Source organism: Equus asinus, chromosome 2 (assembly GCF_041296235.1).
Source record: "Equus asinus isolate D_3611 breed Donkey chromosome 2, EquAss-T2T_v2, whole genome shotgun sequence".
In the NCBI taxonomy this organism is placed as follows: domain Eukaryota; kingdom Metazoa; phylum Chordata; class Mammalia; order Perissodactyla; family Equidae; genus Equus; species Equus asinus.
The window spans coordinates 90,640,653-90,667,507 of NC_091791.1; the positions used below are offsets into that span (position 1 = coordinate 90,640,653).

General features: G+C 52.2%; 1 protein-coding gene across 2 annotated transcripts in view; it reads left to right on the plus strand.

Moving 5' to 3' along the window:
* The window catches only part of GRID1 (glutamate ionotropic receptor delta type subunit 1), a 677,925-nt gene that overhangs the window by 144,787 nt on the left and 506,283 nt on the right, over positions 1 to 26,855 (plus strand). For both annotated transcript variants that reach the window (XM_044759934.2, XM_044759928.2), the window contains exon 3: positions 6,457 to 6,741. In XM_044759934.2, coding sequence (XP_044615869.1) covers positions 6,457 to 6,741 — 285 coding nt within the window. The remainder of the gene's footprint in view (positions 1 to 6,456; positions 6,742 to 26,855) is intronic.

Genomic DNA, 26,855 nt, shown 5'->3' on the forward strand with positions numbered 1-26,855 from the left:
AGATGCAGGTAGGTGTGAAGATGTGGCAAGAAGTTGAGTGATGGTTTCTGTGTTTATCTATGGAGAATGAGGCAAGGTCATCAGTTGAACTTGGGGGAGAAGTCTGGGTGGTTTGGGGAGGATGGGCAAGGGAGGTGGTGGAGAGGGTGCAAGGTGAATGGCAGGGAGAGCCCTGTTGAGGTGGGTGACAACCTAGCCAGGGTCACATGTGGCCAGGGATGTGGCTGTCTCTGACTCTCTGCTGTTTGCTCAGTCTTCGCTGTTGTGTGGAGAAGTGGGTGGGCAGGTGGATCCACCCTGGATTGAGCCTGGGTTGGGCTTTTAGCAGCCGTGTCTGTAAGGAGAGAGATGAGAGTGGGAGTGAGGGGGTGAGGGAGTCTGCAGTAGAGTGACTGTCATGTCAGACAGATGGACAGGAGACTAAACTGGATTAGGTGGGAGTGAGGAGTACACGCAGGAGGAAGTGAGTGGGAGAGCTGCTTAAGCAGAAGGTCAGCAGACAGGTGCTTATCCAGTCTGCTCTGTGCTCAAGAGGGAGGCGAGGCCTGGGTGACCCTCCCCATTGGGTGCCCGTTGATGGTGGGCAGCAAGCGAGGGGTCCAGGTGTTCCCGGGCCGGTGCTCCAGGGCCGGAGCTCCAGCACACACCTCTGTATGGCCCTGCCACCCATTTCCTCCAGTTTGTGGTTTTGTTTACCTTTTGAACATCTTAATAAAACATGAAGAAATGTTTTTTCTCTATGGATCAATAATTTACTGTGAGTTATGACAATACTAAATTTGGTCAATTATTCATCGACTATAAAGTATTTATAAATGCTACCTTAATTTAAAGCATTAGCCATTAGAATTCAAATATTCATAAAGCCGGTACCCACTTAAAGGAGGCAAGGAAGGGCACAGATAACAAGGATGGCCCGGGGGAGGCTGAGGGCTCTCGGTGGTTAAGATTATTGCAGTAATGAGGTGGCACCGGGAGACTGGCTTGTGGGGCAGGCTGAGGTGCAGAGTGCTTGCGGCTGGTCTGGCGGACCCCCTGGAGAGCTCATTCCTTCTGGGAGGGTAGGGCTGAGCCGGGGTCTGCCTTCTGCTGCCTGCTGAGGCCAGTGGAGGCTTGCCAGGCGTCCCTGAGGCGAGACCATCTCCACCAGGCTGCTTCCACCCAGGAAGAGCGCCCTCTCTTGCCTCGTCCATCTGGAAAAGTCCTATCATTCTTTAAGGAGCTACCTAGAGGCCAGGCAGCACATGAGGTTAGGGGGGCTTGGAGCGTCAGAGTAGCAGGGGCTACACAGGCAGATCTTGCCTGTTTGGGGACCACGCCTGGTCTTCCGGGAGGAACAGGTGTGCCCAGGTATGATGCGGTCGGGGCACCAGGTGGAAAGGAGGGCTGGGATGGTGGTGGCCAGCGTCATTGCCAGGAGGTGGCACGGGCCTCCTGGGGTATTGTTCCCCCCAACCTTGGCCTGAGAATTTTCTAGCACTCCTCATGGGCATGGGAAAGACTGGGCATGGGTCAGCGGTGGTGCCCAGCGTCACCTCAGTGTCTAAGGGCGCCTCTCTTATCTCCAGCAACCACCTGCAGGCACTGAGTTACTTGATGAGCCAAGGATTTGCCCTCGCAGAGAGAGGCCTTGTTTCTGCTTTCTGGCTCCTTCTCCAGGGCATGCGCTGTGGGGAGCTGCTCCAGGCGTTTCTATCCAAGGAAGGGTTGGGTGGAGCCAGCCCCCTGAATCCTGCGCTCTGTCGCTGCTGGCCACCATGTCTTCTTGGGATTGACTACGGAGGTGCCTGGTGGTCTGGTTCTGATGCTCTCCTTGCTGTTCACTCTCTGGCAATGTGGTCTTGGCCAAGCGTCCAGCCCTCTCTGTGCTTCAGTTTTCTCACCAGGGGATCAGAGAGCTCACCTGGGGAGAGGGTTACAGAGATCCCCTCTGTCCTATGATGTGGCCAGTGGTATGCCCGGCCCGTCCTACCCTGAGAGTCCCGTGTCTGGGGAAACCTGGAGCAGCAGAATGCTGACATCTCAGGGGCAGCTGGTGGGAATGTGATTGCGGGCTGTTGGGGGATGCTGGCGGAGCCCCATGCATCCTCTTGTCTGGGCTCAACCCCAGCTCTGAGCAGCTTCCTTCTTCCCCATTCCTTGGAAGCCATTGAGTGGCTCAGAGACCTTCGCAGCGCCCCTGTGCTCTCCTAGGCCACCAAGCTCGGGGAAGGGGCCTCAAAGCTGCTCATTACATTCATCCTTACTTCTTCCTGGCCCGGCTGATGAGCCATTCTCAGAGAGCCCTTATCAATCCATCAAGCCTGCATTGTTATATTCGAGAGAGATCAGCTTTATGACCACATGATATTGGAGGCAAAGAATTATAACAAAGGCTATTATCTTCTGGTGAGCTGCATAAACACCTCTAAGCTGGAGAGGCAAGAAGGGTGGTGACTTCTGCGTTCCTCCCACGTGCCAGGTGGTGCGAATGGCTCTTCATGTACAAAGACTTTTCATGGAATATACTCAACAGCCGTGTGAAGTGGGTGCCATCAACTCTGTCTGACAGGAAGAAACACAGAGGTCCAGAGAGGGCCAGCCCCTTGGCCGGTGTCCCACAGCGTGTAGTGGCAAAAGCCTGGATTCAGACCCGGGGCAGTAGGACCCTGGCACTGGGGTCCAGCATCTCTCTCCTCAACTGGGGCATGACTTGTGTTACGTCCCATCCTGGGGATGAGCACGCAACCTGGATTGAGCTAATAGCTGATTTGGCTTTGATCTGATATATTTTGATCTTATTATTTTTATGTGAGCGGCCTCTAAATAACCATCATTTCCACAGTGCCCCAATTAGCAGGCCATTCATGGTGGATTGGAAATCGACGTGCATCAGGCCCCTCCATTAGTGCCTGCGAGAGGCTTCCAGCCTTAATTACCCACCCTGTTTACCGAGGAGGCCGGTGGGCGGCTTGAGGAGCTCGTGTGGCGCTGCAGGTGGCTGTGTGGGGGATGGGTCAGTGGTACCCACATCCATCGAGAGGGCTGTCTGTTGTTACTGTTTCTTGGCATCTGGGGCATGACTTGAGTGGGGACATTGATGGGGCGATGAGGTTGCCCAAGGAGACAGGCAGGACATGGACATCTCTTTAGCATCTTTTTGTGCATAGCACAGGGTTGGCACTTGGGGTCCATGTTCTCAGTGAGGGCTCCCAGAGCTCTGCTGGGTGCAGATTCTTATCCCCATTTAATGGAACATGGGGGTTCAGCAAGGAGGCATGCCCACAGCCGCACACGGGGGCTGATGGAGGAGCCCACACCCGAACTTGGGTCTGTGAGAGTCAAGTTCTCCTTCCTCCGCCCCCAGTGAGCACAGGCCCGGCCAAGAAGCTGATGTCTCTGGCTGTCAGCAGGGCTGGGGCAGGGGGGCCAGTCAGGCTCTTGTCTGTTCCCTGGGCACATTCCTGCTGCCCGGCCCTGTGTCTGTCACCCTGCCCCCCTCTTGCACGCTGCTTTCCCCCATCTCTCCTGGTCTAAATCCTTCTCTTCCTTTGAGGCCCTGACACCAACCCCTCAGGAGTTCACCTCCCTCTGGGTCCCAGAGGGCTTCCTCTTTCCTTCTCACAGGCCGAATTGTGGGGTCTGTCTCCTTGGTGGATCCTAAGCTCCTCAAAGATGGGGCCCGTGGTCACCCTGCTCTGCGTCTCCCTCCCTCGTCCTCAGTGGAGGGGTTTGCACATAGCAGGTGTGTTGAGTGTGTGAAACACACAGGAGGGAAGGAACCAGCCTGTGGTGAGCAGTGGGACTTGTGTCCAGATGGGGAAACTGAGGCTCAGAGAGGTTCAGTGACTTCAGAACCTGGTGTTTATGGAGTGGGATCAGGGACTGCCGTCAGAAGTCAGGTGATGACCTGGGAGGGAGTTGAGGGCGGGGGGTGAGTGACAGAGAGCCGAGACCCAGCAATGGCCACAGTGAGAGCTCTTGAGGCTGTTGACGGCTGGCACCCAGGGCTGGGGTTCCTGGATAACTTGATGCCCAGCGATGTACAGTTTATTTCATAAGGTTCCTTTTTAAAGTTACAAATGCAACGCACTGGCGTTAAAGAGTGTCTGTACGAGAGAAGAAAGAGAAATCCCTTCATTACGGAACCTTGACTTTTAGTGCTGTGTCTTGCCTTTTTCATAAACATGCTTTCTTCTTGTTGTAATTCTACCAGTTGTAATCCTGGTGAGCATATACTTTTGTGTCCTGGTTTTGTCACTTAGCCACCTCTCAGGAGTGTTTTTAGACTGGATGGCATCTCAGTACAGCCCTGACTGTTATTTGTCGTGTGGTCTCACAACTCGTTATGTGGAAAAGGGAGGCAATGACGCCTACCCTCCACGATGTCATGAGAGTAATGTGAATTCGTGTATGTAAAGTACACGACGGACGGTTTGGCACAGAGAAAATTCTCACAAAATAGTCCCTCCTCCTACATAGCTTCATACTTATCGATTATTTTCCTTTTCTAAAGGAATTATCTGTTCATGACACGACATTTTGGCAAAATATGAAAAAGAGGGAAAATCACTCCTAAACCTCTTCTAAAATGCAGTTAGTTTGGACTTTTTGCAACAGTTCCTTCTGGTCTTTGTCTCATGCCTTTGAGTTTTATTTAACTGAAATCATAAAATACTTAGAATTTTGTCTGATTTTCACATAACTTTTTTATGACAAGCACGTTCCCGTGTTATGGTAGTATCTTCATAAATAGTGTTAAAGGCTGCATGTGCTTTCAACAAATGGAGCACTTTTATGACCACTCACCGATTTGCATGTTTTAAGTCATTAGCAACATTTCAAGAGTATGGATAAGTGTCTTTGGAATGCGTTTGGAGCTAAAGCCATTCCCGTGGTTTGGATGGGTGCCCAATGGGGAATTATTGATGGAGGCTCTTTGAGTGAGCCTGCAGGCATCGGGAGCCTGCAAGACTGCCCAAGGGAGACTGACTCCATCTCCAAGGCTCTTGGGAGCCGCCCAAGGACTTTCAAACAGGAGCATGACACGATGGGATTTCTGTTTAGGAGAGAACTTGCTGGCCGTGTGAAGCCTAGATGGGAGGGGCTGGAGCATTTGGGTGCCTGCGTGATTCCCAAGAGACACTTGGGAGAATCTCTTGTTTAACCACCCCAGCCCCTGTCTTGTGTTTAGAGGCCAAGGGTGCGGCAGGGGGAACCACGGGCATCTGAGTTATCATCCTGCTGATGCTCATCAATGTGCAAGGCGAGCATCCTCGCATGGGGAGCAGCTCACCTTTGGTGTTTGAAAGTGTGGAGGGGTCTTCCTCCTTCTGCACCTTCCCTGCTTCCCAGGCCTTGCTTCTTGGGGTTGCTTCCCCTGCTCTCGTCTCCTCCTCTCAGCCTTGTCTGAGGCATTGCATAAACCCAAGGGCTCTCAACCGAAGGAACCGCGTTGTCAAAGTTGTTCAAAAGTCTGCCGTCTGCAGCAGATGGCCTGCTGACATTCACAGGCTGTGTTTGGAAACCACATCTGCTCCCCCACATTCCTGCCATCACATAAAGCATTATTAATAAATGTTTGCTTCAAAATTGGTGCAGTGGGTTTCAGTGTTGGGAGGTGCATCCTTTCTGCCAATTGGTCTGGTGTCCCCAAAAGGTGGAAGTGCGTGGGCAAAAGGGGCGCCCCTCGCGGTTGCTGGATGACTTCGAAAGGCGAGCCCTGAGTGCAGCCACCCTAGAAACGGCTGCTGGCGCCTCTTCCTGCTCCTCCTCTGTGCCCCATAACTGCCTGAGCTGCGGGAGCGTCTCCCTGTGTTATTGTCAAGTGGCTTTTGAATAATCCTGGGCTTCTGGAACCAACTGCTTCATCTGGGGTTTGACCCAGCATTTTTATGATATGCATCAAGTCGACTTGGCCGGAAGACCTCGAGTTTCTGTCTTTTATTTTTGCCTGCAGCCGGGGTCCTCTGGGGTAAGCGTCTTCCTGGCTTTCCGATGTAATTCATTCCGGAATCTTCAGTCCCAATCAGTTCAGTTCAGCCAACAGTTGTAGAGCACATAGTGTATTCCTGGCCTGTGGCCTGGCTTTGGGGATGCACAGATCAACAAAGTGAGTTCTTGGCTCCTAAGGGGCCCACAGCCCGGGTGGGAAACAGGATGGCTAATTTAGCAGTGCCCATTTCTGCTCTGCCATCCCTCCTTGGATAGTGAAGGGCAAATGATTTTGCCTTTGCTGAGCTTTGTTTCCTCATCCGTTGAATGGGCACGAGATCGCAGCATCACTGAGGGCATCTGTGAGATGGTACATGGGAGAGCCTCTGGCCTGGCGGGGGATGGGTTCTCGGTCCCTGGAGGGAGGCGGCGTTTCTTGGGGCCTCCTGGCATGAACTGCGGGGCATGGGCCGTGTGAATGGAAGTGAACGCCGCATTGCCCTCTTACTGACTCCTTTCTCTCTCTCTCCCCTCTCTTTCCAGCCTGTGACCTCATGACCCAGGGGATTTTGGCCTTGGTCACGTCCACCGGCTGCGCGTCTGCCAACGCCCTGCAGTCCCTCACAGACGCCATGCACATCCCACACCTCTTTGTCCAGCGCAACCCGGGGGGGTCGCCACGCACCGCCTGCCACCTGAACCCCAGCCCTGATGGCGAGGCCTACACGCTGGCCTCCAGACCACCCGTGCGCCTCAACGACGTCATGCTCCGGCTGGTGACAGAGCTGCGCTGGCAGAAGTTTGTCATGTTCTACGACAGCGAGTATGGTGAGTTGGGCACGGGGCAGGGGCAGGGGCCGCTCTGGGGCTCCAGTGGAGGCATGGACGGGTGCTGGGGGACCTGTGAGCTGGGCCGTCACCCGTGCTGGACGAGCACTTTGGAGCGGGGCCGGTGTAGACAGTGGTTGGTGGTCTGAGCTGAGTGGCTCTCGAGGTGGTAGGGCCCCACCTGGAGCTTCGTGACTCGGGGAAGAGCTGCGAAAACAGATCCGTAGACAGAGCTAAAGTTGCCTAGCAACAACACCTTATCATGACAGCTGAAGTTTGAATCTTCTTAGAGTTTTCAATAAAATATTAATAAACTGCTGGCAGGGATCCGAAGGGCTGCGCGCAGGCAGTGGTGGAGGCCGGCCAGCGTGTGTCCTCCTGGCAGCCCCCTCTCCAGGCAGTGCCCCTCACGCTGGATGGTCGCCTGGCTTTCCCAGCTCCCTGCCTCCCTCTGCCGTGGTCTGCACTCAGTTTCAGTGTCTCAGGTTGGGACAAAGGTCAGAGGGAGGGACTCCCTGAGTGCCATGGGGCCAGGCTGGGGTTGTGTGGGGCTGGGGACACTGGTGGTGGCTGGACATGACTTCTCTGAAGACCTTTCATATGAAAAAAAAAAACCATAATTTGCTTTTTAGGAAATCAGAAAAATGGGCTTTGGAGAAATAGGTTCAGATTTCCTCATGGCAGCTCTGTAAAACACCAGCCCCAGGATAAGACGGTTTCTGCATTATGTGGTTGTTTCCTTTTTGAAAGAAGCCAGGATTTGAACCCTGAACAGGTTATTTCATCTCTTTTTTTAAGGTTGGCCCTGAGCTAAGATCTGTTGCCAATCATCTTTTTTTTCTCCCCCTCCCCAAAGCCCCCCAGTACATAGCTGTATATTCTAGCTGTAGGTCCTTCTGGCTCTGCTATGTGGGACGCCGCCTCGGCATGGCCTGATGAGCGGTGCTAGGTCTGCACCCAGGATCCGAACTGGAGAAACCCTGGGCCACCGAATTGGAGCACGCAAACTTAACCACTCCGCCACAGAGCTGGCCCTATGTGTTTTTTTTTTTTTAAACTTAGTATTTTGAGATAATTGAGATTCACATGTACTCCAGAGAAATAATACAGAGAGATCCCGTGCACCCTTTACCCAAGTTCCCCAATGGCAACATCTTGCATAACTGTCATACAGCATCACAGCAGGATTTGACACTGACGCAGTCCGTGGGCCTTGCTCACATTCACCAGTTTACATGTACCTGGGTGTGTGGAGTCACGTCTGTGCAGTTTTATCACATGTAGAGTCATGTGACCATCACAGTGAGGATGCAGAACGGTCCCCCTGAGGTCCCTGTGCTATTCTTTCATAGCCACAGCCACTCACGTTACGTGTCAGTAAAGGGTGTGGGGGCCTGGTGAGGGTTGGCAGCCCCATAGCTGGGCCGGGATAGAATGAAATGGGCCCTCAAAAGTCCTGCTTTTGTCTCTTGGGGAAACACTCCCTTTGCCAAGAATGTAACTAAGAAGAGAAATCAGCATATGTTTGCATTTGCCTAAATACTCTGCTTCTCCAAGACCGGAATGTCGTCCTCAGCTCTTGAGCAAATATGCTGCTTGGAGTCTTCCAGGAGGAACTGAAAGAGCAAACAGTCACTGTGTTGAAATAAAGATGAGGTGGGATGAGGACGAGGGTGGCCCGGGGCTCCGGGCGCTTGAGCTGGACTCTGTCCAGGACCTGGCCTCTCCCTCCCACCCCCACTCAATCCCTGGCTCTGGGGAAGAGTTGGAGCCTGTGTCACAGCCCTGAGGAGCCCAGAGGGCATCTCCCAGGGGCCCAGCCTTCTCCTGAGGACCCTTTGTGCTTGTGGGTCAACCCTGACATCGGATCTACTCTAAGGCTGGACGCTGTGGGGAGTTGTGGACACTGCCAGGGCTGGAGGATGCTGTGGTCCAGTGTCTGCAGGCCCTTCCCACCTCACTTCTCTTGCTACCTTTGCTCCCCTTCTGCTCTGGCCTCTCGAAACTCTTCAACCCCTGGTTCTCCTCAAGGCCTTGAGGTGGGTTTGGTGGGAACCTCAGCCATGGGAGGCAGGTATCAGTTCTCCAGCCTGCCCACTCCATCTGGGCTCCTGTAATTCTTACAGACTGAATGATACCTGATGGCACTTGCTCAAACTCCTTGTTTGCTTCTTATTCTACCCCTTACCACCACTCAGCTCAAGAATCAAGTCCTCAAGGAAGGATGCCCTGATCCCCACCTGTCTGCAGCCTCTTCTCTTTCCCATGGAGCTGGCTCCTTGGTTACATGATCTCGCAGACACACATCTCCTTCCCTCGGCCTGTGCTCAGCATATCCAGACATGCTCAGGAGGGCTAATCCTTGAGGAACACTTTACTCCCCTCCAAGGCTGTGAGCTCCAGGAGAGCAGGGCCCGTGTACTCTCACTGCTGTGTGCCTGCTGCTTAGCACAGTGTCTGGCACAGAGTAGGCTCTAAGAAATTGTCACTGGGGATGAACCACCTCATTTCTGAGGATGTGGAGTTTTCAAACAATTTTCACAGAAGACAAAGTAGAAATGGGAGAGAGACAAGGGCGCAGCATGGTCTGACCTCTGAGGTCGGGTAGGTGGCTAGGAAACACAGGTGTCATTCTGTGGGCGCGCTATCCTGCCCCTCCCCTCTCCTCTCCCACCCAGAACCACCAATCAAATAAAAAAGTGTGCCCCTCTTTTCTGACATGGACCGCCTTTGCTCCCTTTGCTGGGGTTGAAGTGAGTTTGCAATCAGACTGGCCTTTATCAGTAATTTCATAGAGATGCAAGGTGACCAATGCCTTTCTGGTGGACCACAACAGGTGACTGGGTGGCCTTGAAGGCTGTGTTGGGAAGGATTCTGAGGATGTATGTGGACTCAGCAATAGAAAGTGCGGGAGAGTGCTCTGTGCAGGAGAGAGACTGATTCAGATCTGGAAGGTGGGGCGAATCCAGCACCTGGGAGCCGCCATTCCTTCGGCTGCCGCTGTCCAGGGTGCTGACCCATTTGGCTTCAGGCTCTTTGGAGGCCAGAGCTCTTTCATCAGATTCTGTGCACAACCTTCTGCTTTTGCCTGCCTTGGTGACCAGACCCCTGATTTGACAACCTTTAGGGCCAGGTTTCTTCCTCAAGACGTTCCCTATACAACTTTTACCACGTCAACTCCTGCTACTTGTCCTGGCCACGTTCCTCATGCACAGCCCGACCTCTCCCGTTTTCCAACGTGCCTTGTGTTAGGCAAGCTGAGACTGTGGATCCCACGTGTTGTTTGATGCAGCACATCAAGCCCCAGGAGTTTGGGGTGTGGATGCTCCATTGGCATGGCTGGCATCGGCCTGTCCGAGGGCTGTGGGGAGATTTATGTTGCTGATACGCCCAAGACAAATGGTGCCTCCAGAGCTCCTCAGGGCCCCTCCTGCACCCCACCTCTGCAGCACTGGCTGCAATTGAGCCCAATTAAAAAGCAAATTGAGTGTAAAGACTGTTTCATTCCTTCCAAAGTCAAACACAAGTGGTTTGGGGATAGAGGGGCTTTTTTTTTTTTTTTGGATGCTGGTTTGCCAGTATCTTTACATACATTATTTCGTTTAAGCCGTTCCATAACTCTCTCAGGTGGGATTACCGCTGCATTTTACAGATGAGGAACGTGAGGTTCAGAGAGGTTCTTTTCGACTTTAATGCCCATACGCTTAGCCAAGACGCCATCCTATTCTGTAATCTGAGGCTCGCTAGGCTCCAACTCCCTTCCTCTGTCTCCAGCCATGAAGAATTGATGGAAAGAAGGAGAGAGAGATGGTTGGGAATGGACTTGGCATGCCCCAGGCTGCTGTGATCACTCACTTTAGTGAATGTCATACATAAGGTCCCACCCTTGCTGGGCGAGGCCTGATCCTTTCTCACTTTAAACCCAAGAATGACCTGCCCTGGGTGGAGCCTGAGGACTGAGCATTTGGGTCAAGAGTCAAGGGCCAGAGAAGCAAAAGTCTTGGGTCCTAAGACAGAACTTGGCAGAGGGGCAAGAGAGGAGTTTGTATGTATATGGTTTAGAAAATGCAAGATGTGCCATTTGGTAAAATTCCATTGAAAATACTTGTATGCTTGTTGTGACAGCGAGAGGAAAAATAAAAGAGAAGCTGACATTTGGGAGAGAAGAATCTGTAACATTAAAATACCAAAAGTTTGGATTGAACAGAACAGAGAACTTTCTGACTTGCCACTTCAAATTCTGGGATATTCATTTCTGTGTTGGGGGGTGGGGTGGGTGCTAGAAGCTGCAGCGATAATTTCTCTCCAGTGAATACATTTAGATGAGGGGTATAGTCATGATAGGATCTTAGAAATCATTGACTCATTCATTCAACAAATATTCACTGAGTCCCCACCACATACTATTATTTTGCTAGGCATTCATTTTAGATGAAGAAACAGATGGCTGGAGTAACTTGGCTAAAGTTGCACAGGGCTGGGATATGAAGCCAGGACCACAGGGCTCTTTCCTCCATAGCATCTCTGGGGTGTGGTAGTCCCTTCTTGACCTCTGGGCTAGCTTGCAGGCCTGGGGTGGGTTGGGAGCTGGGATTCCACAGAAACAAAAGCTCAGGGCTCTGCATGAGTGGCCATTGTCTATTTGTGCCTGTGGTGACTTCTCTGAGTTTCACCTTCCTCGTCTATGGACTGGGCATGGCAGTTTATGAGCTTCTAGGGTAAGGCACCTGGCAGAGTGCCTGGCACATGGCAAACAGCCTCTATGATAATAACAAACCGGGTATGGGAACCAGGAGTGGCAGGAGTTGGCGTTCTTCTCTCCCAGGGCTGGGGATGGAACCAGGGCCTTTGTAGAGTCTTGGCACAAGATATTTGGCTGTTTTCCTCTCCACCCTGGCTCATGATTATTCTTAAGTATAGTGGTTAGGGGCGTGGGCTCTGGAGCAGCCTGCCTGGGTTGAATCCTGGCTCAGCCTCTATAGCTGTGTGATATTGGGCAAGTCACTCAACCTCTCTGTGCAACAGTTTCCTCATTTGTAAAATGGGAATAAGATAATCATCTGTGCCCAATGTGGTTGATGTCTAGATTCAGCTAGTTAGTACATGCAAAGGCCTTAGCCAAGAGCCCGGCACATGCTAAGTGCTCACAAAGACATTTACTTAGGAACTGTGCCCAGCAGCCGCCCTTTGCGGTCGGTTCTCTCTTGGCCTCCGAGCTATTGCATCTCTGTTGTGGCTTGCTCTGTGGCCCATCGCATCTTGGTTGTGTTCTTGGTACTCGGGGAAGCAGAGAGAGCTTGGGGGTCGGCTCTCTCGCCGGTGGGGGTCATCCAGGTCCCCCGGCAGTGGGGCTGAGCTGCTGGCCTCCCCGTGGTCTCCCTGCCCGGTCACCATCGCACCTTCCGAGCTGGACGGCCCGACTGGTTCCCATGGCAAATGTCCGCCAGCCGTTGGCCCGCACCCCCGAGTCTTGCTGAAGTGAAACTCCACAGAAGAAAGAGAATTACGAGGACAAATCCTATTTTAATCCGTGCTCCGCGGCGCCACCGTCTCCTTCCCAGCCCCTGGCAAAGCAGACCAGACGCCTGAACCGCGTGGCGAGCCGTCTCATTAATGACGCACATCGTATCATTATGGCATTAGTTTAAGTGGAAGGAACAAATACTTTTTTCCAGACAAAATGAGTAAGTGAGTTTAATTGCTAGGAAACCTACCGGGAAGTTTGACAATAACTTTCCCGGGACGAGTGTTTTGCGTTTTTGTTCTTCGATCTAATTACAAAGCGACTGTAGTTGGGGGCACGTTAATTGTACCGTTTGCTAGAAGATTAAAGTTCATTAACTCTGAAGTTCCCTCACCGCCCTGTCAGATTGCAGAGCGCGTCTGGGGACACGAGGAGATGCCCGAGGCCGCTGTGGATGGAGGACAGAGAGGCGAGGCTGCACAGCCCCACAAACACCCCCAGGTCTGGGAGGACCATTGGCCCCAGAGGGGTCCCTCGTCCTTCTCTCAGTGAAGTGGAATATTGTGTCCTCTTTCAGGTCTCAGTTGAATCATCTACCCGCCTGTTGGGGAGAGCACAGCTCTTTCCCGATAGGATCCAGCAGTGTCAGGAGAGTGCCTTCATTTTTTGAAATGAACTATATTGAGGCATAATTGACACGTGATAAAACGCATTCATTAGATGTGTACTGTTTGATGGGTTTTGACAAACATATGCACCAGCATAACCATTCCAGTCGAGGTGCAGAACATTGCCAGGGATAGAAATGTCTTTGTTTTGAAGAGACAAAATTGTAGGTCACTTGTCTGTGGCTGCTGTCACTCCGGCACTGGTCGGTGGCCACAGGCCCCAGGTCTGGAGCCCATGTGCAGCATCCCTGTAGCTGCCTTCTCCTCCTCCGACAGGGTCTCAGGACCCTGGAGTGTCAGTGTGGTGGCCAGGAGAGAGGGAGCAGGACAGGGAGGTGGAAGGCAGGGAGGGTGGGGGGCCAGGGAAGCCCTTTGGCAGCCATGCTGGCACTCGGGCCGAAACCATCTCCAGCTGGGAAGAGAGCCCTGACCGTCTGTTCACTGGCCAGACCTGGCTCCTCATCCCTTGCCAAGCCACGCCCAGCACCTCCTTGGGAGGTGGCGTTTGGATGGTTATGAACACAGGCTTCAGTGTCAGGACTAGGTTCAAGTCCCTGCTCTATTGCTGACCGCATCCTGGGTGAGCGACATCCCCTTGGAGCCTTGGTGTCTTGGTTTGTGAGATGGGTTCACAGCACCGCCCCGCTAGGCTGCTGGCCCTCAGCACGTGCTCAGCCCGCAGTAGCAGAGGGAGAGCTTTGTGCTTTAAAGTTTTCCTTTGCCTTTTGCAAAGGGATCTCAGCTGATCCCACCCAGTGCTGAAGAAGCCTTTTCAGAGACCTGGGCAGTGGGTTTCTCTTGCCAGTTGCTCAGCACTGTCTGGGCTGGGTGGGGGCTGTGGCAGGGGCCTGTGGCAGGGGCCTGTGGAAGGGAGGTGGTGGTCTTGCTTGGCTTGTGTCCAGACAGCATCTCTGAGACAGCTTTAGGATATCTTTCCCCTTGGGGGGTCTTGGGAGGCAGGAAGGCTCCGGGAGCACCCTGTGATGATGTTTCCCTGTGAGGTGTCCTGTGGGAACCTCAGATGTTAATCTGATGGTCCACTGTGCCCACCGGCACTTTCTGCTCTGCACTGGAGTGACAGCCACTGTCCTTAGTGTGGGCATCCATGCCCTGCCCACTGTCACTTCCTCTCATCCCTCCACCCTGTCCACTCCTCTCCAGCTCCTTGCTGCTCCATGGGTATGCCATGTGCAGTCCCTCCAGCCTCAGGACCTTTGCACTGGCTGTTCTCTCTGCATGAACACTCCTGCTGCAGATGTCTGCAGGCTGCTTCCTCACCTTCAGGGCTTTGCTTCAATTCCGTCTGCCCCAAGAGTCCCCTCACCCACTCACTCAAAAATGGAACTCCCTTTCCTCTTGACACCCCTTTCCCCCTTCCCTGCCTTATTTTTTTTTCATTGAATTTACTGCCATTTACTTATTTTTTAGTGTTTGTCTTTTCCCAACTAGAATGTGAGTTGCGCACAGGCAGGGATTTTGTCTGTCTGGTTGAAAGATGCTGCAAACCCTGTATGCAGAACAACGCCTGGAACAGAGGAGATGCTCTATAAATATTTGATCTATATTTTGGGGTGTTTCATTGCCTATTTATTCTTCCAGGAAGCATTTGTTTCTTTATTTGAGATTCCTAAATACAGCAGTCATCCACGACTTCTACGGTGTCCAAAGATGTATGACGGCAAAGCCTGGGCCGCCTCTGCTCCCACCAGTCAAGCAGCGTGTTCAGCCATCTGAGATTCTGTCCACACCTCCCTCCTTGGCAAGCATGCAGGGAGTGCCTGTGGACCCAAGGGCCAGGGCTGGGTGAGAGTTTAAATGGGTTTGGCCCTTGAGAGAGACTACTGTTTCATGGGAAGAACGAACACAAAATACATGTTTCTATCACAATGGGATGGCAGTAGTGGCCGCCGAGGTTTTGTGGGTGAGCCTGTCGGAAGACTCAGGTCCTATTCCTGCCTCAGCCTTTTTCTAACTTATCTTTGGGCGTGTTGACAAATCTTTCTCATCCTTAGTTTTTCTCATTTCGGTAGTGAGGGTAATAAAAATGCCTACCTCAGAGGCTTCTTGGGTTGTTGAAATGCAATGAAATGATGGATCTGAGAGGGATCGCGCTCCCTGTGCTCCTGACCATTCTCATTTTTCTTCCTGTTCCTTCAGTACCCGGGACAGCACCGGGTGTGCTGGCCCCTGATGGAGCCCAGCGCTTCGCTCTGAAGCTACAGCCCGGGACTCGGGCCAGGGAGGCAGTGGGTTTTGAATTACAGCCGGGAGCAAGGATGGGTTTGTCAGGTAGAGGAGGGAGGAGGGAAATTCCAGGTAGAGGAAAGCTGTGTGTAAACCATCAGGGTGTGAAACAGCATCGTGTGTTCGAGAGGGAGGAGGGCTTGGAGTGCCAGCAGCTTATACCGCGAGAGCTGGGAAGTGATGGAAGGCATCAATGAGAGGGGTGGACGGGGGCTGTGTCACGCAGACTCAGGTGGTCTGGCCAGGGGCATCTGAGTGGTCGATTCATCCTGTCCCATGTAGGATTTTTCCTCTTCTGATGTAAGGTGCATGCTGTGCCGTCAAGGCTTGCCCTGCTGTAGGAACTCTGCTGTCTAGTGCGATGTTCAGGAACAGAAACCTGTTCTCCTTGGTTGCGATATGACAAGGATGAAACTGCTGGTACATTGTGTGGCCAGTTCCCCCTTGTAAGAAGCCTGGAGGTTTTGATTTAGGGGCAGCTGGCCCCCTTGACCCCCCTGTATCCCCCTGGAAGCTCTGGAAATGGCGACAAGCCCACTTGGAACCAGAAGATGGGGGTCATGCCCCACATGGCCAGTTTCCCTGTGGGTAGCACTGTGTCTCCTCTGTTTATCTAGTTCCTTGCTGGATAAACTTGACGTGGTGCCCGTGAAGGCTTGCCTGCTGCCACCCCTGTCCAGGGCGGGAGCCTCCGTGTGAGCCTGGCATGCTGTCTTTCCATTTAGGGTTTGTTTTGGGTTGCCCCGTCTTCCCATTTACTTCCTTGTTCGTTTATTTCCTGCACATGTCCAGAGAGGGTTCTCCGAGGCTTCTAATGAGGTTTAGAGAGACCATGAGGTTGAGAAGTCTGCAGTCAGAAAGTCAAGATGATGCTGCAGTGGCCATGCTGGCGGGCAGGGTGGCAGGGCACTGTGGTCACGCTGTCCTGGCAGCCAGAGTGAAGAGGGAGGAAGCCACGCGTACAGGGCCCCCGTCCTTGTCCTCAGGAAGGCAGAGGCAGGGCGCCTCGCTCTTCAGCGGGGCCAGGCTTCTCCAGCACCGCCAAGCATTCCCCCAGAAGGAGCTGACCTCCACAGGGGAGACCCAGGCAGGATGGGTGGTCACCCGGCTCAACTTTAAAGCAAAGGTGGGTTTTTTTGGGTAGTTTCTCAGCTGAGCACGGTTCGCTGACTGCGGTGTGGCTGTCTCATGGCCTAGCGGGTCCCAGGCTGGAACTCGCTATCCCCAGTGGAGGGTAGGGGTTGGATTGTCCCCCCCCACACCTCAGGGAGCTTCCTTTGGGCTCACCTTGAAAATAGCCATGGAGTCCTGTTCTGGCATTCTTTGCTGCCCACTGATGAGGCCTCCTGCATCTAATCAGTCCAGTAGCATTAGACAGGTGACCACTGACTTCCAGAGGCTGTGAGGCCTTGGGGGCTGCAGATGAGTGAGGCAGGTGTGGCCTTTGTGCCCTTGTCCCCAGTGGGAACTGCCATAAGCGGGGATGAGGGTCATGATGGAGGCCATGCTGTGAGGGAGCTATGACAGAGCCTAGGAAGACCTTCTGGAGTCGAGTCGAGTCCTGATGGAGTGAGAAGGGCTGAGCAAGGGGGAGGGCAATGTGGGCAGCTGTCGGGGGCCCAGGGTTGGTGAGAGCAGGGACGTTCTAGAAGCTGGAGGAAACTAGGCCTGGCTGGAGTCTGGGATCAGGGACTGGAACATGGAAGGGAGGGGCTGCGTATTCTCAGAGCAATGGGGAAACATGGAAGAGTAGGTTGCTCTGCTCTGTTTTCTTGGCGACTTTTCCTTTGAAATTATTTTTTATTGTGCAAGTAATACATCAAATGGATATGTTCTTGTTGAAAAAGTATGGACAGTATAGGCTTTTAAGATGAAAAGTATAAATGCCCTCTAGGCCCCCTCTCCCTCCTCCTCCTCTCCCCGTCTTCCTCTCCAGGCGTGAGTAAGGCCTTTCCCGGTGTGTCACACGTGCACGCAGATGTTCACGGTCACGAACGGGGTGGTTTTGAAAACAGAAGCGGGATCCCGCCGTCCGCATCGTCATTCTGTGCTGGGCTTCTCACTTGTGCTTCAGAGCCGTCCCTGCCTGTCGGTCCGTTGGTTCTCCCTTGTTCTCCTTACCTGCTGCCCCACGTTCCGCAGGGGACTGTGGCCTTTGTGCACCGATTTCTGCATTTAGGTCATTTCCAGTTCCTTTGGTCTTGCAAGCAGAGCTGCAAAGCACACCCTTGACGTCACAGCCCCGTGCACCTGTCTCCCTATCTCTGCAGGGTGGATTGCTAGTAAGTAGAGTTGCTGACTTTCAGGGGCCTCTGCATTTTCCAGTTAGGAAGCTGGAAAGATAGTGGGGAGGTGCCAGCTACTGAAATAAGGCAGGCAGGAAGGGAAGTGTTCTGGAGGAGACCAGACCCTGTTCTGGTCCCTGTTTCTTTGATGGCTTGGAGGGAGGTAAGTTCTTAGATGTTGTTGCCCAGAAGAAGTGTGGTTCGGCAGAAAGTCAGGGACAAAATCCAAAGTAAGAGAAGCAGGTGCAGCTGGGCATGGGTCCTCCTAGCTCGGCAGCCTCTCTTGTGAGAAATGACTTGAGAATTGAGTTAGCCACAGGTTGGTGGGGGTGGGCAGGGGGAAGGAGATGGTCCCTGTGGTGTGTCCTGCTCTGAAGGGACCACGTCTGTCTGGTGGGTTGGAGCTGAGCTGACAAGAGTGCAGACAGGGGGCTGACCCGGTGGCGCAGCGGTTAAGTACACATGTTCTGCTTCGGCGGCCTGGGGTTCACTGGTTCGGATCCTGGGAGCGGACATGGCACCGCTTGGCAAGCCATGCTGTGGCAGGCATCCCACATATAAAGTAGAGGAAGATGGGCACGGATGTTAGCTCAGGGCCAGTCTTCCTCAGCAAAAAGAGGAGGATTGGCAGCAGATGTTAGCTCAGGGCTAATTTTCCTCAAAAAAAAAAAAAAAAAAAAAGAGTGCAGAGAAGAGGGATCTCAAGGTCTTAGGAGGAGGAGCTGGCGGAAGGGCTGATGTGAGCCAAGGGCTCCCCCTGCTCCAAGTGGCCCCAGGACCAGGACCCAGACTGAGGAAGAGGTGGTACAGGAAATCGGGTTTAATACATGAAGGAACTTTCCAGTTGTCAGCTGGTTTGAGCCAGAAGAGGCTGCTCCCATTCCCCTCGGGGCACTGTGGCAGGAAGGGTCCTTGTCCCTAGTCCACCTCGGGTGGGAGGGGGGCGGGAGAAGCATCTTTGGATGACAAGCCATTATTAACGAAAGGTCCCCACTGAAGATCCCTGCATTGTCTCCCCAGGCCTGGGGGGCTGGCTAAAGGCCATTTGACTGAGGTTTGCTCACCGATCATAAACAGAGTGATATGCCCTGCATTGCTTCTCGCAAAGGAAGGGACTGGAGCATGTACCGTGCAGTTACCCTGTGCCAGGCACCTCCACGGTCCTTGCCTCAGTCTTCACAGCCACTCCAGCCAGTCCAGGAAACTGAGGCTGGGAGGGATTTCAGCTGCAGGCGGCGATTCAAGTCTCAAACCCTCATTCTCCTGTCTGCCTGCCCACTGCTCCGAGGAACAGAGGAGTGTGTTCTGGGCACCGTGCCCCAGGTGAGAGGAAGGAGGGGAGGGTGGGGGAGATGCTCTCCTGAGGGCCCCTGAGTCAGGAGATGCTGTAGCCTGACGAGGCCCTGAGGACCAGGAGGTGTCTTCTGTCTGCCCCTCTCTCTTCAAGCCCCACCACCTCTCAGCCTCTGGGCCTTCCTGACACACATGCTCCGGCCCTCACAACACACAGCACAGGGACTCAGAGGCCTGCTCTGGAGGCCGCGCCCTTGTCACGTGGCCTGTCAGGATTTGGTTGCTGGAGACCCTCATGGCTCCGTGGCATTGCCACAAATGTAGGTGTGAAGGGGTGTCACCTGTTGGTGCTTGTGACATGCACTGGAGTCTGCCTTTACTCTGAGAACTTCCCACTTTGCTGTTTTGCTTTTTGTTTTTTTATCATAGTAAAATAAATGCAACATAAAATTTGCCGTTTTAGCCATTTTTAAGCGTATAGTTCAGTGGCATTAAGCAAATTCACGTTGTTGTGCCACCATCACTGCCATCCTTCTTCAGCACTATTTTTATCTTGCAAAAACGGAAATGTACAATTATACACTAACCCCCTTCCTCCGGCCCCGCAGCCCCCGCACCCACCGCTGTCCTTTCTGTCTCTGGGAGCTGGACTGCTCGGGGGGCCTCATCTGAGTGGGATCACACGGTGTTTGTCCTTTGGTGACTGGCTTGTTTCACAGCCTCTTCAGGGTTCTGCCATGTCGTTGTACGTGTCAGCATTTCCTTCCTTTTTAAGGCTGAGTAATATTCCATGGTGTGTAGGACTGCACTTGGTTCATGCACTCAGCTGTCCATGGACATTGGGGTTCTTGCCACCCTTTGTCCACTTTGCTTTCTGAGGGCACTGGAAGGAAAGTACAGTCTCTCAGGAGCCTCCAGGGGCATGTGTGTGTGTAGATGGTATGCGTTTGTGTGTGTGTGTAGGTGGTATGGATTTGTGTGTGTGTGTAGGTGGTATGGATTTGTGTTTGTGTGTGTGTCGGTGGTATGGATTTGTGTGTGTGTGTTTAGGTGGTATGGATTTGTGTGTGTGTGCGCACGTAGGTGGTATGGATTTGTGTGTGCACGCGTAGGTGGTATACATTTGTGTGTGTGTAGGTAGTATGGATTTGTGTGTGTGTGCGTGTAGGTGGTATGGATTTGTGTGTGTAGGTGGTATGCATTTGTGTGTGTGTGTGTGTAGGTGGTATGGATTTGTGTTTGTGTGTGTGTCGGTGGTATGGATTTGTGTGTGTGTGTTTAGGTGGTATGGATTTGTGTGTGTGTGCGCACGTAGGTGGTATGGATTTGTGTGTGCACGCGTAGGTGGTATACATTTGTGTGTGTGTAGGTAGTATGGATTTGTGTGTGTGTGTGCACGTAGGTGGTATGCATTTGTGTGTGTGTGTGTGCGTGTAGGTGGTATGGATTTGTGTGTGTGTGCGCGTAGGTGGTATGCATTTGTGTGTGTGTAGGTGGTATGGATTTGTGTGTGTGCACGCGTAGGTGGTATACATTTGTGTGTGTGTAGGTGGTATGGATTTGTGTGTGTGTGTGTGCACGCGTAGGTGGTATACATTTGTGTGTGTGTAGGTGGTATGGATTTGTGTGTGTGTGTGTGTGTAGGTGGTATGGATTTGTGTGTGTGTGTGCGTAGGTGGTATGGATTTGTGTGTGTGTGTGTGCACGCGTAGGTGGTATACATTTGTGTGTGTGTAGGTGGTATGGATTTGTGTGTGTGTGCGCGTAGGTGGTATGCATTTGTGTGTGTGTGTGTGTGTAGGTAGTATGGATTTGTGTGTATGTGTAGGTGATATGGATTTGTGTGTGAGTGCGTAGTGTGCGTGTTACACCTTTTGGAAGACAGCCATTCAATCTTCGCTCTGCCCGCAAAGTCCCCTTCCTTACACTGGCTGCCCAGCTTAGAGCCTGCCATGCACCACCCCTACCCCCCAGAAGGATCAGGTTCAGATGCCGTCAGGTAGCCCCTGGGGCCTTAGGGTCTGTCCCTTGCTGCCCTCCCTCCTCGCCTCTTCTCTTGTCACTCCCTCCAGACTCCTGTGTCCTGGCTACACCGGGTGTGTCAGTTGGGGTGCAGTCAGGGAAACACAGTCACGCTGGGTCCTTGAGAGGAGGGGACTGAACATGGGGACCACTGGCAGGGGTTGGTGGGGGTGAAGCAGGTGAAGTGGAGGCCACCTCTACTAACACTGTTGGAGGCGCAGGACACCGGGGCTACAGGGACCAATGGCAGAGATGGTCCTGGAGCCTGGACCACCCAGCGGGAACTGGGACCTCCAAGAGGGGCAACCCTGAGGGAGCTGGGAGCATGGAGGAGGCACTGAGCCAATGCTTGTTGTGTGAGATGGGTTAGATGTAACAGCAGTAAAAAGATCAGACATCTAGAGGCTCACACGCACGCGCGGGAACACACGCAAACACGCACATGCACGTGCATGCATGCACACGTGCACACACATCTCAGGTACCTGGGCAATTAAAGTCAAAGGCCCAGATAAATGCAGCCCACGGCCAGCTATGAATCTTGCTAACAGTCACCAGGAAAGATCAATAAATTTGCCTCCTTCTGGGTCGGCACAAGGTTTCCCTGGAGGGCCTAGGGCAGCTCAAGGGGACATTCTTCCTGTGACTTCCGGTCAGCTGGCTGTGCAGAGGGGAAATCAATGTCAGCGTCAGGTGTGCTCCAGACCTGTGGGATGGGGATGGCGTGTCGGGGCGCCGTGGGACCCGGGGACAGGAACTGGGGGAGGAGTTTGGCCCTCCCTCGAGCCTCAGTGACTGCCACTGCCGTCAGAGGCCCTGGCCACAAAGCCAGGCCGTGGCCACACAGCACTGCCCCAGCATCTCTGGGACACTGCAGAGGGCACAGGAGCCTGTACAGTGAGGCTTCCTGGGTGCCACATCTGTTGTGGGGAGGAGGTGTGTCCACGTGGTGCTCTGAGCCTGTGTGCACGGGCTCACGAGAGCCACTGCTCTTCCCGACTCCATGCTCCATGACAGCACCTCGGTAGCTGGGTTGGAAGTTCGACCTTACTCAGTGGAGCAGTGGTTCTTAGGGGATGTCGGCTTATGTCTGGAGACGGTTCTGGTTGTCATAATAGGAGTGGGCAGGAGTGCTGGTGGCATCCAGTGGGCAGGGGCCAGGGATGCTGCTCCACATCCAGTGCCCAGTGCAATAAAGAATTTTCTGGCCCGAAACGGCCGTAGTGCTGAAGTTAGAAAACCCTGCTTTTGGAGCTAATGCCGGTTCACGGTCAGGGCTGTGTAAAGTCGTATTTTTAGTGGAGTGTGTAGAACAGCGTGTGTGTGTGTGTGCGTGCGTGCATGTGTGTGAGACAGGAGTGGGAAGCAGATTGGGTAAGGCAGGTGGATCAGGGAGGTGAGCCTCAGAGGTTCCCCGAGGCCCCAGCTGTCAGCTCAGAAGGAAGGGCAGAGGTTCATTCATCCAGATGACAGTGTGCAAGAGAGGTGAGAGGAGAGACGGCGAGTCCTGTCTGAGTCATGGATTTCCAGGGGAACAGAATGTTACAGACATGAGCCTCTGCACCCCCTTTCTCTTTTCAGAGGAGGGGACTGGAGTCTTGAAAAGTGCCAGCAGGAGCCTGTGGCCTTGAGACGTTAGGAAATCAGAGGGAAGTGTCTCTGGACATTAGAAAATGAGCATTTTCGAAGGAAGGCCACCTGCTGTTTTCCTTCAAGGGACGAGGCAGGTGTCAGGAGACCCCTGGGCCTGGCGGACCGTAGCTTTGCCCGTGGCCTCCGTGACCCAGACACCTAGTTCCCCTGTGCTTCTTGTGGTTTGAGCCCCACACTTCTGTCTCTGCCACTTCCCTAGCTGGACCACTCTGACCCTCAGGTTCCTCATCTGTCAAATGGGGATAACACTAATACCTATCCCATAGTGTTGTCAGAGAATTAAGTGAGATCCTTGATGTGCCAGGCGGGGGGAGCAATGAGTGGATGTTGGGAGTGTTTATTTTTTAACAAGGGGGGTTGGCAGTAGTGGGTGGGGGGTGGCGGGTGGAGGGGACTTGTGTCCACAGCTCCAGGGCATCTCTGCCAGCCTGCTGGTGTCCCGGGTTGAGGGAGTGCTTTAAACACTTGTCCCCAGCCCTCCAGCCCTCTGGCACCCTTGGCTAGAGGCTGCTGCTTCCCCAGGGGCGTGGGTCTTGGTGATGGCACCTGTTGCTAGGCTTCAGAAGCAGGCTCTGGGGTGTGAGCTTGGCAGGGCCTGGTGCCGGCAGGCCAGGCCTAGTGGGGGCTGTTCTCTGGCTGTGGCTCCCGCTTTCTCTCTGAGCTGGTTTGTGGGAAGTGGAACTGGTTTTCCCTGAAGGGAGCAGGGGCCTGAGCCCTGGCCAGCCTGGGGATTGGCGCAACTGAGTTGCTCCAGCCACATGGGTCCACCGGCCCTCGGCCCCACAGGTGGGCTTCAGCCTGGTGCAGGGGGCTGAGTACAGTTCACATCCCTTCTGCTCACTATCTCAGTGCCCTTGAATTAAATTAACTGAAGAATTAGTGCCCAACTTTCTGCAGCCCAGATAGGGTGCCTGGCACAGTGGGGGTTCCTGTGAACTCCCTTCTCCTTCCCGCCCCATGCTGAGGCAGTGTCTGGGTCTGGCTCCAGTGTCTGGGGTCGGGCAGGTATGGGGGGTCAGGCCCCAGGGACATCACCTGAAAGCTCTCCCTTCACCCAGGCACAAAACCAAAGGCCCTCGGTGGCTCCTACAAGTCAGTCAGTTTCCCAGGTGATGAGCGTGTGTATTTTCTACTTGTAAAGATGCAAATAAGACTGAAATACACATAGTAAAAATCGAATTTCTCCTTAGCACACCCTCCCCTTGCACCCAGTTCCCTCCCCTCCGCCAGGGCACCACCAGCATTTCCTCGCAGTGTCTTCTGGGCAGGACAACCACAGCTTCCCGTGGCCTGTGTGTGTGTTGGGGGGAGAGGGCCGCACGTGCTCATTCTTCCATTCACTTTGTCATGTGTGTCACTTGGAGTGTGCACGTGTCACTCATCGGTGCCAGTTGAGGATCTGTGCTGCTGGGGCCCACAAAGGATGGATGGGGCAGGGCAGGGCCAAGGCCTGGAGACCTGAGGCTGTGCCCAGCCCTGCCATCACCAACCAGTGGGCCTTGGGCGGTTGTCATCCTCTGAGACTCAGGACTTGGGGGGAGGTGGTCCATGTGGCTCTGACATCTCTGTTGTGTGTGTTGTATAGCAGCTGCGATGTAGAAGCTCCTTAGAAGATGGGTAGTGGGTGCTTCTCCTTAAATCATTTCCCCCATGTAGCTGCCGTATGGAAATGAGCCGATAATGGTCAATTCCATGTGCAAATCAGCTCCTGGCTCAGCTCAGCCTGAGCTGAGTGATGCTTCCTGCACTATAAATACCTCCCCTGGACCTAGGGCAGCCCCGGCAGCGGCTTCTGAGCACCTGTGCAGCTGCCAGGAGCGTCACCTGTTCTGCCCGGGGCTCCCCAGCCCTCTGCTGCTCCCGGGGATCTCACGTTTCCTGGCCCAGTTCAGGGCTGAGCCCCTTGGATATGTTCGTTAATTCTCTCCACCCCCTGGGAGGATGGTGTGATTAGCAGCAGTGATGGATGGTTAGCACTGGGCTCTGTGTAGGTTGTGTGAGGTCACCCTTTCTAGCTGGTGTGAACCCGGGTAAGGCACTCAACCTCTCTGTGCTGGGTTTGCCCGTAAGCTTCCAAGTCTCAGCATTCTAGTGAGCTTGAGAAGAGCTGGCACTGGGGTGACACTTTGCACCTGGCACACAGAAGGTGCTTATCAGATGTTTGGTGTTCTTATCACCTCTGATTTGTCAATGATGAAATCGAGCCTCAGGAAGGTTAAGTAATGTGTCTCGGGTCACAGATCCAGCAAGTGGCAGAGCAGGTGTGTCTCACATCAAAGACCATACTTTTTCTACTACAACCTTCCTGGATCTGTGTCCTCTGAGGATTTGTTAGTTGAAGGGTCAAAGGCTAAGGTATAATTTAAAAGGGGCCTGGGGATGCCTTTTCTTGGTTGTTCTCTGGGATGGCCACCAGGCCCATTGGTGTCATGGCAAACTTGTCTCTGAGTTTCTGGTTTCTCTGGTTTCTACCCCTAAAGCTAATGCGCAGGGATGCGTGGCTGCATGGGAGCTCATCTCTGCATCTCAGTTTGCATCTCTCTAAATGAATAGGTCGGTTCTACTGGACTTTTGTGGCTGCATCAGTTTCTGTATCTTGTGACTGTGGGGGACTTATGGGCCCTCGAGTGTCACCCAAGGAGATGATGGGGATGATTGTTTGTCATAGGAAGGGAAGATGCACTTAGTGATCAAGGACTGTGTGCTAGCATCAGGCTGGGTGTTTAAAATTTAATCCCATTGAATTGTCATAATAACTCTGTAAGGTGGGTACTATTGGCCCCACTTTCCAGACGGAAAAACTGAGGTTCAGACAGGATATTTAACTAGACCAAGGTCATCCAGCTACCAACTTACAAAAACTGATGGCTAATATGACTTCAGGTTCCCTTGCTTCTTAGAAAGGCAGAAAGTTCTCAAGTCGGTTATCTCATCTTCCACCTGAGAAACTAGAAGTAGGAGAGCAAATGAAATCCAAAATAAGTAGAAGAAAATAAATAATAAAAGAACAGAGTGGGAAACAGAGAAATAGAAAGCAAACAAAAAACCCAGAGAAAATAAATGAATCCCAAAACTGGTTCTTTGTGAAGATAAAACTGATAAACCTCTAGACAGACTGATTAGGAAACAAAAAGAGAGAAGACAAATTACTAGTATCAGGAATGAGAGAAGTGACATCACTATCGATCTTATAGACATTAAAAGACTAGGAAGGGAATATTGTGAAAAACGTATGCCAACAAATTTGATAAGCAAGCTGAAATGGACAAATTCCTTGAGAGACACAAACTACTAAAGCACATTTAAGAAGAAATGGAAAACCTGAATAGCCCTGTAACTATCAAAGAAATTGAATTTGTAGTTAAAAAACTTTAGAGAAGGAAACCTCCAGACCAAGATGGCTTCACTATTGAATTCTGCCAAATATTTAAGGAAGAAATAATATCAATTTTAGGCAAAGTCTTCCAGAAAATGGTAGAGAAGAGAGTATTTCCCAACCCATTCAATCAGATCGGTATTATCTTGATACTGAAACTGACAAAAACATTACAAGAAAACTAAACCAATGTCCTTCATAAACACAGACACAAAATAAACCTCAACAAACTATTAGCAACAGCAAACAAAAAAGATACTTCATTATGACCAAGTTGGGTTGAGCCCAGTGATGCCCGGTTGGTTCAACATTCAAAATTCAGTTGATGTAATTCACCATGACTACAGACTTAAAAAGGAAAACCATATGATAGTGTTGCAAAAAAAAAGCATTTGATAAAATCTGACATCCAATTCTGTTAAAACTCTCAGAAAACTGGGAATATGAAGGAACTTCCTCCAGGGCATTTATGAATAGCCTACAACTAACATCTGACTTAATGGTGAAAGACTAAACACTTCCCCCCTTAGATCAGAAATAAGACAGGTGTTTGCTCTCATCACGTCTATTCAGCAGTGTGTTTGAGGCTTTAGCCAGTGCAGTTAGGCAAGAAAAAGGAATAAAAGGCGTCAAGATTGGAAAGGAAAAACTAAAACTGTTTATTTACTGATGACATGATCATCTATGTGCAAAATTCAATGGGATCTACAAAAAAGCTATGAGAATTAACAAGTGAGTTTAGCAACCTTGCAGTATAAAAAATCAATATCCAAAAATCCATTGTATCTATCTACTAGCAATGGACCATTGAAATCAATAATCAATAAATAATAGAGAATACTATTTACAATAGCATAAAAAATGTGAAATACTTAGGGATCAGTCTGACCCAACTCAGAAAGTTCTGTACATTGAAAACTATGAAAGATTACTGAGAGAAATTAAAGAAGAGCTAAATAAATGGAGTGGTATACTGTGTTCATGGATTGGAAGACTCATTACTGTTAAAATATCAGTTCTTCTCAAATTAATCTATAGATTCAATGCAATCCCAACAAAAATCCCAGCATGCTTTATTTTGGGTAGAAATTGACATGCTGATTTAAAAA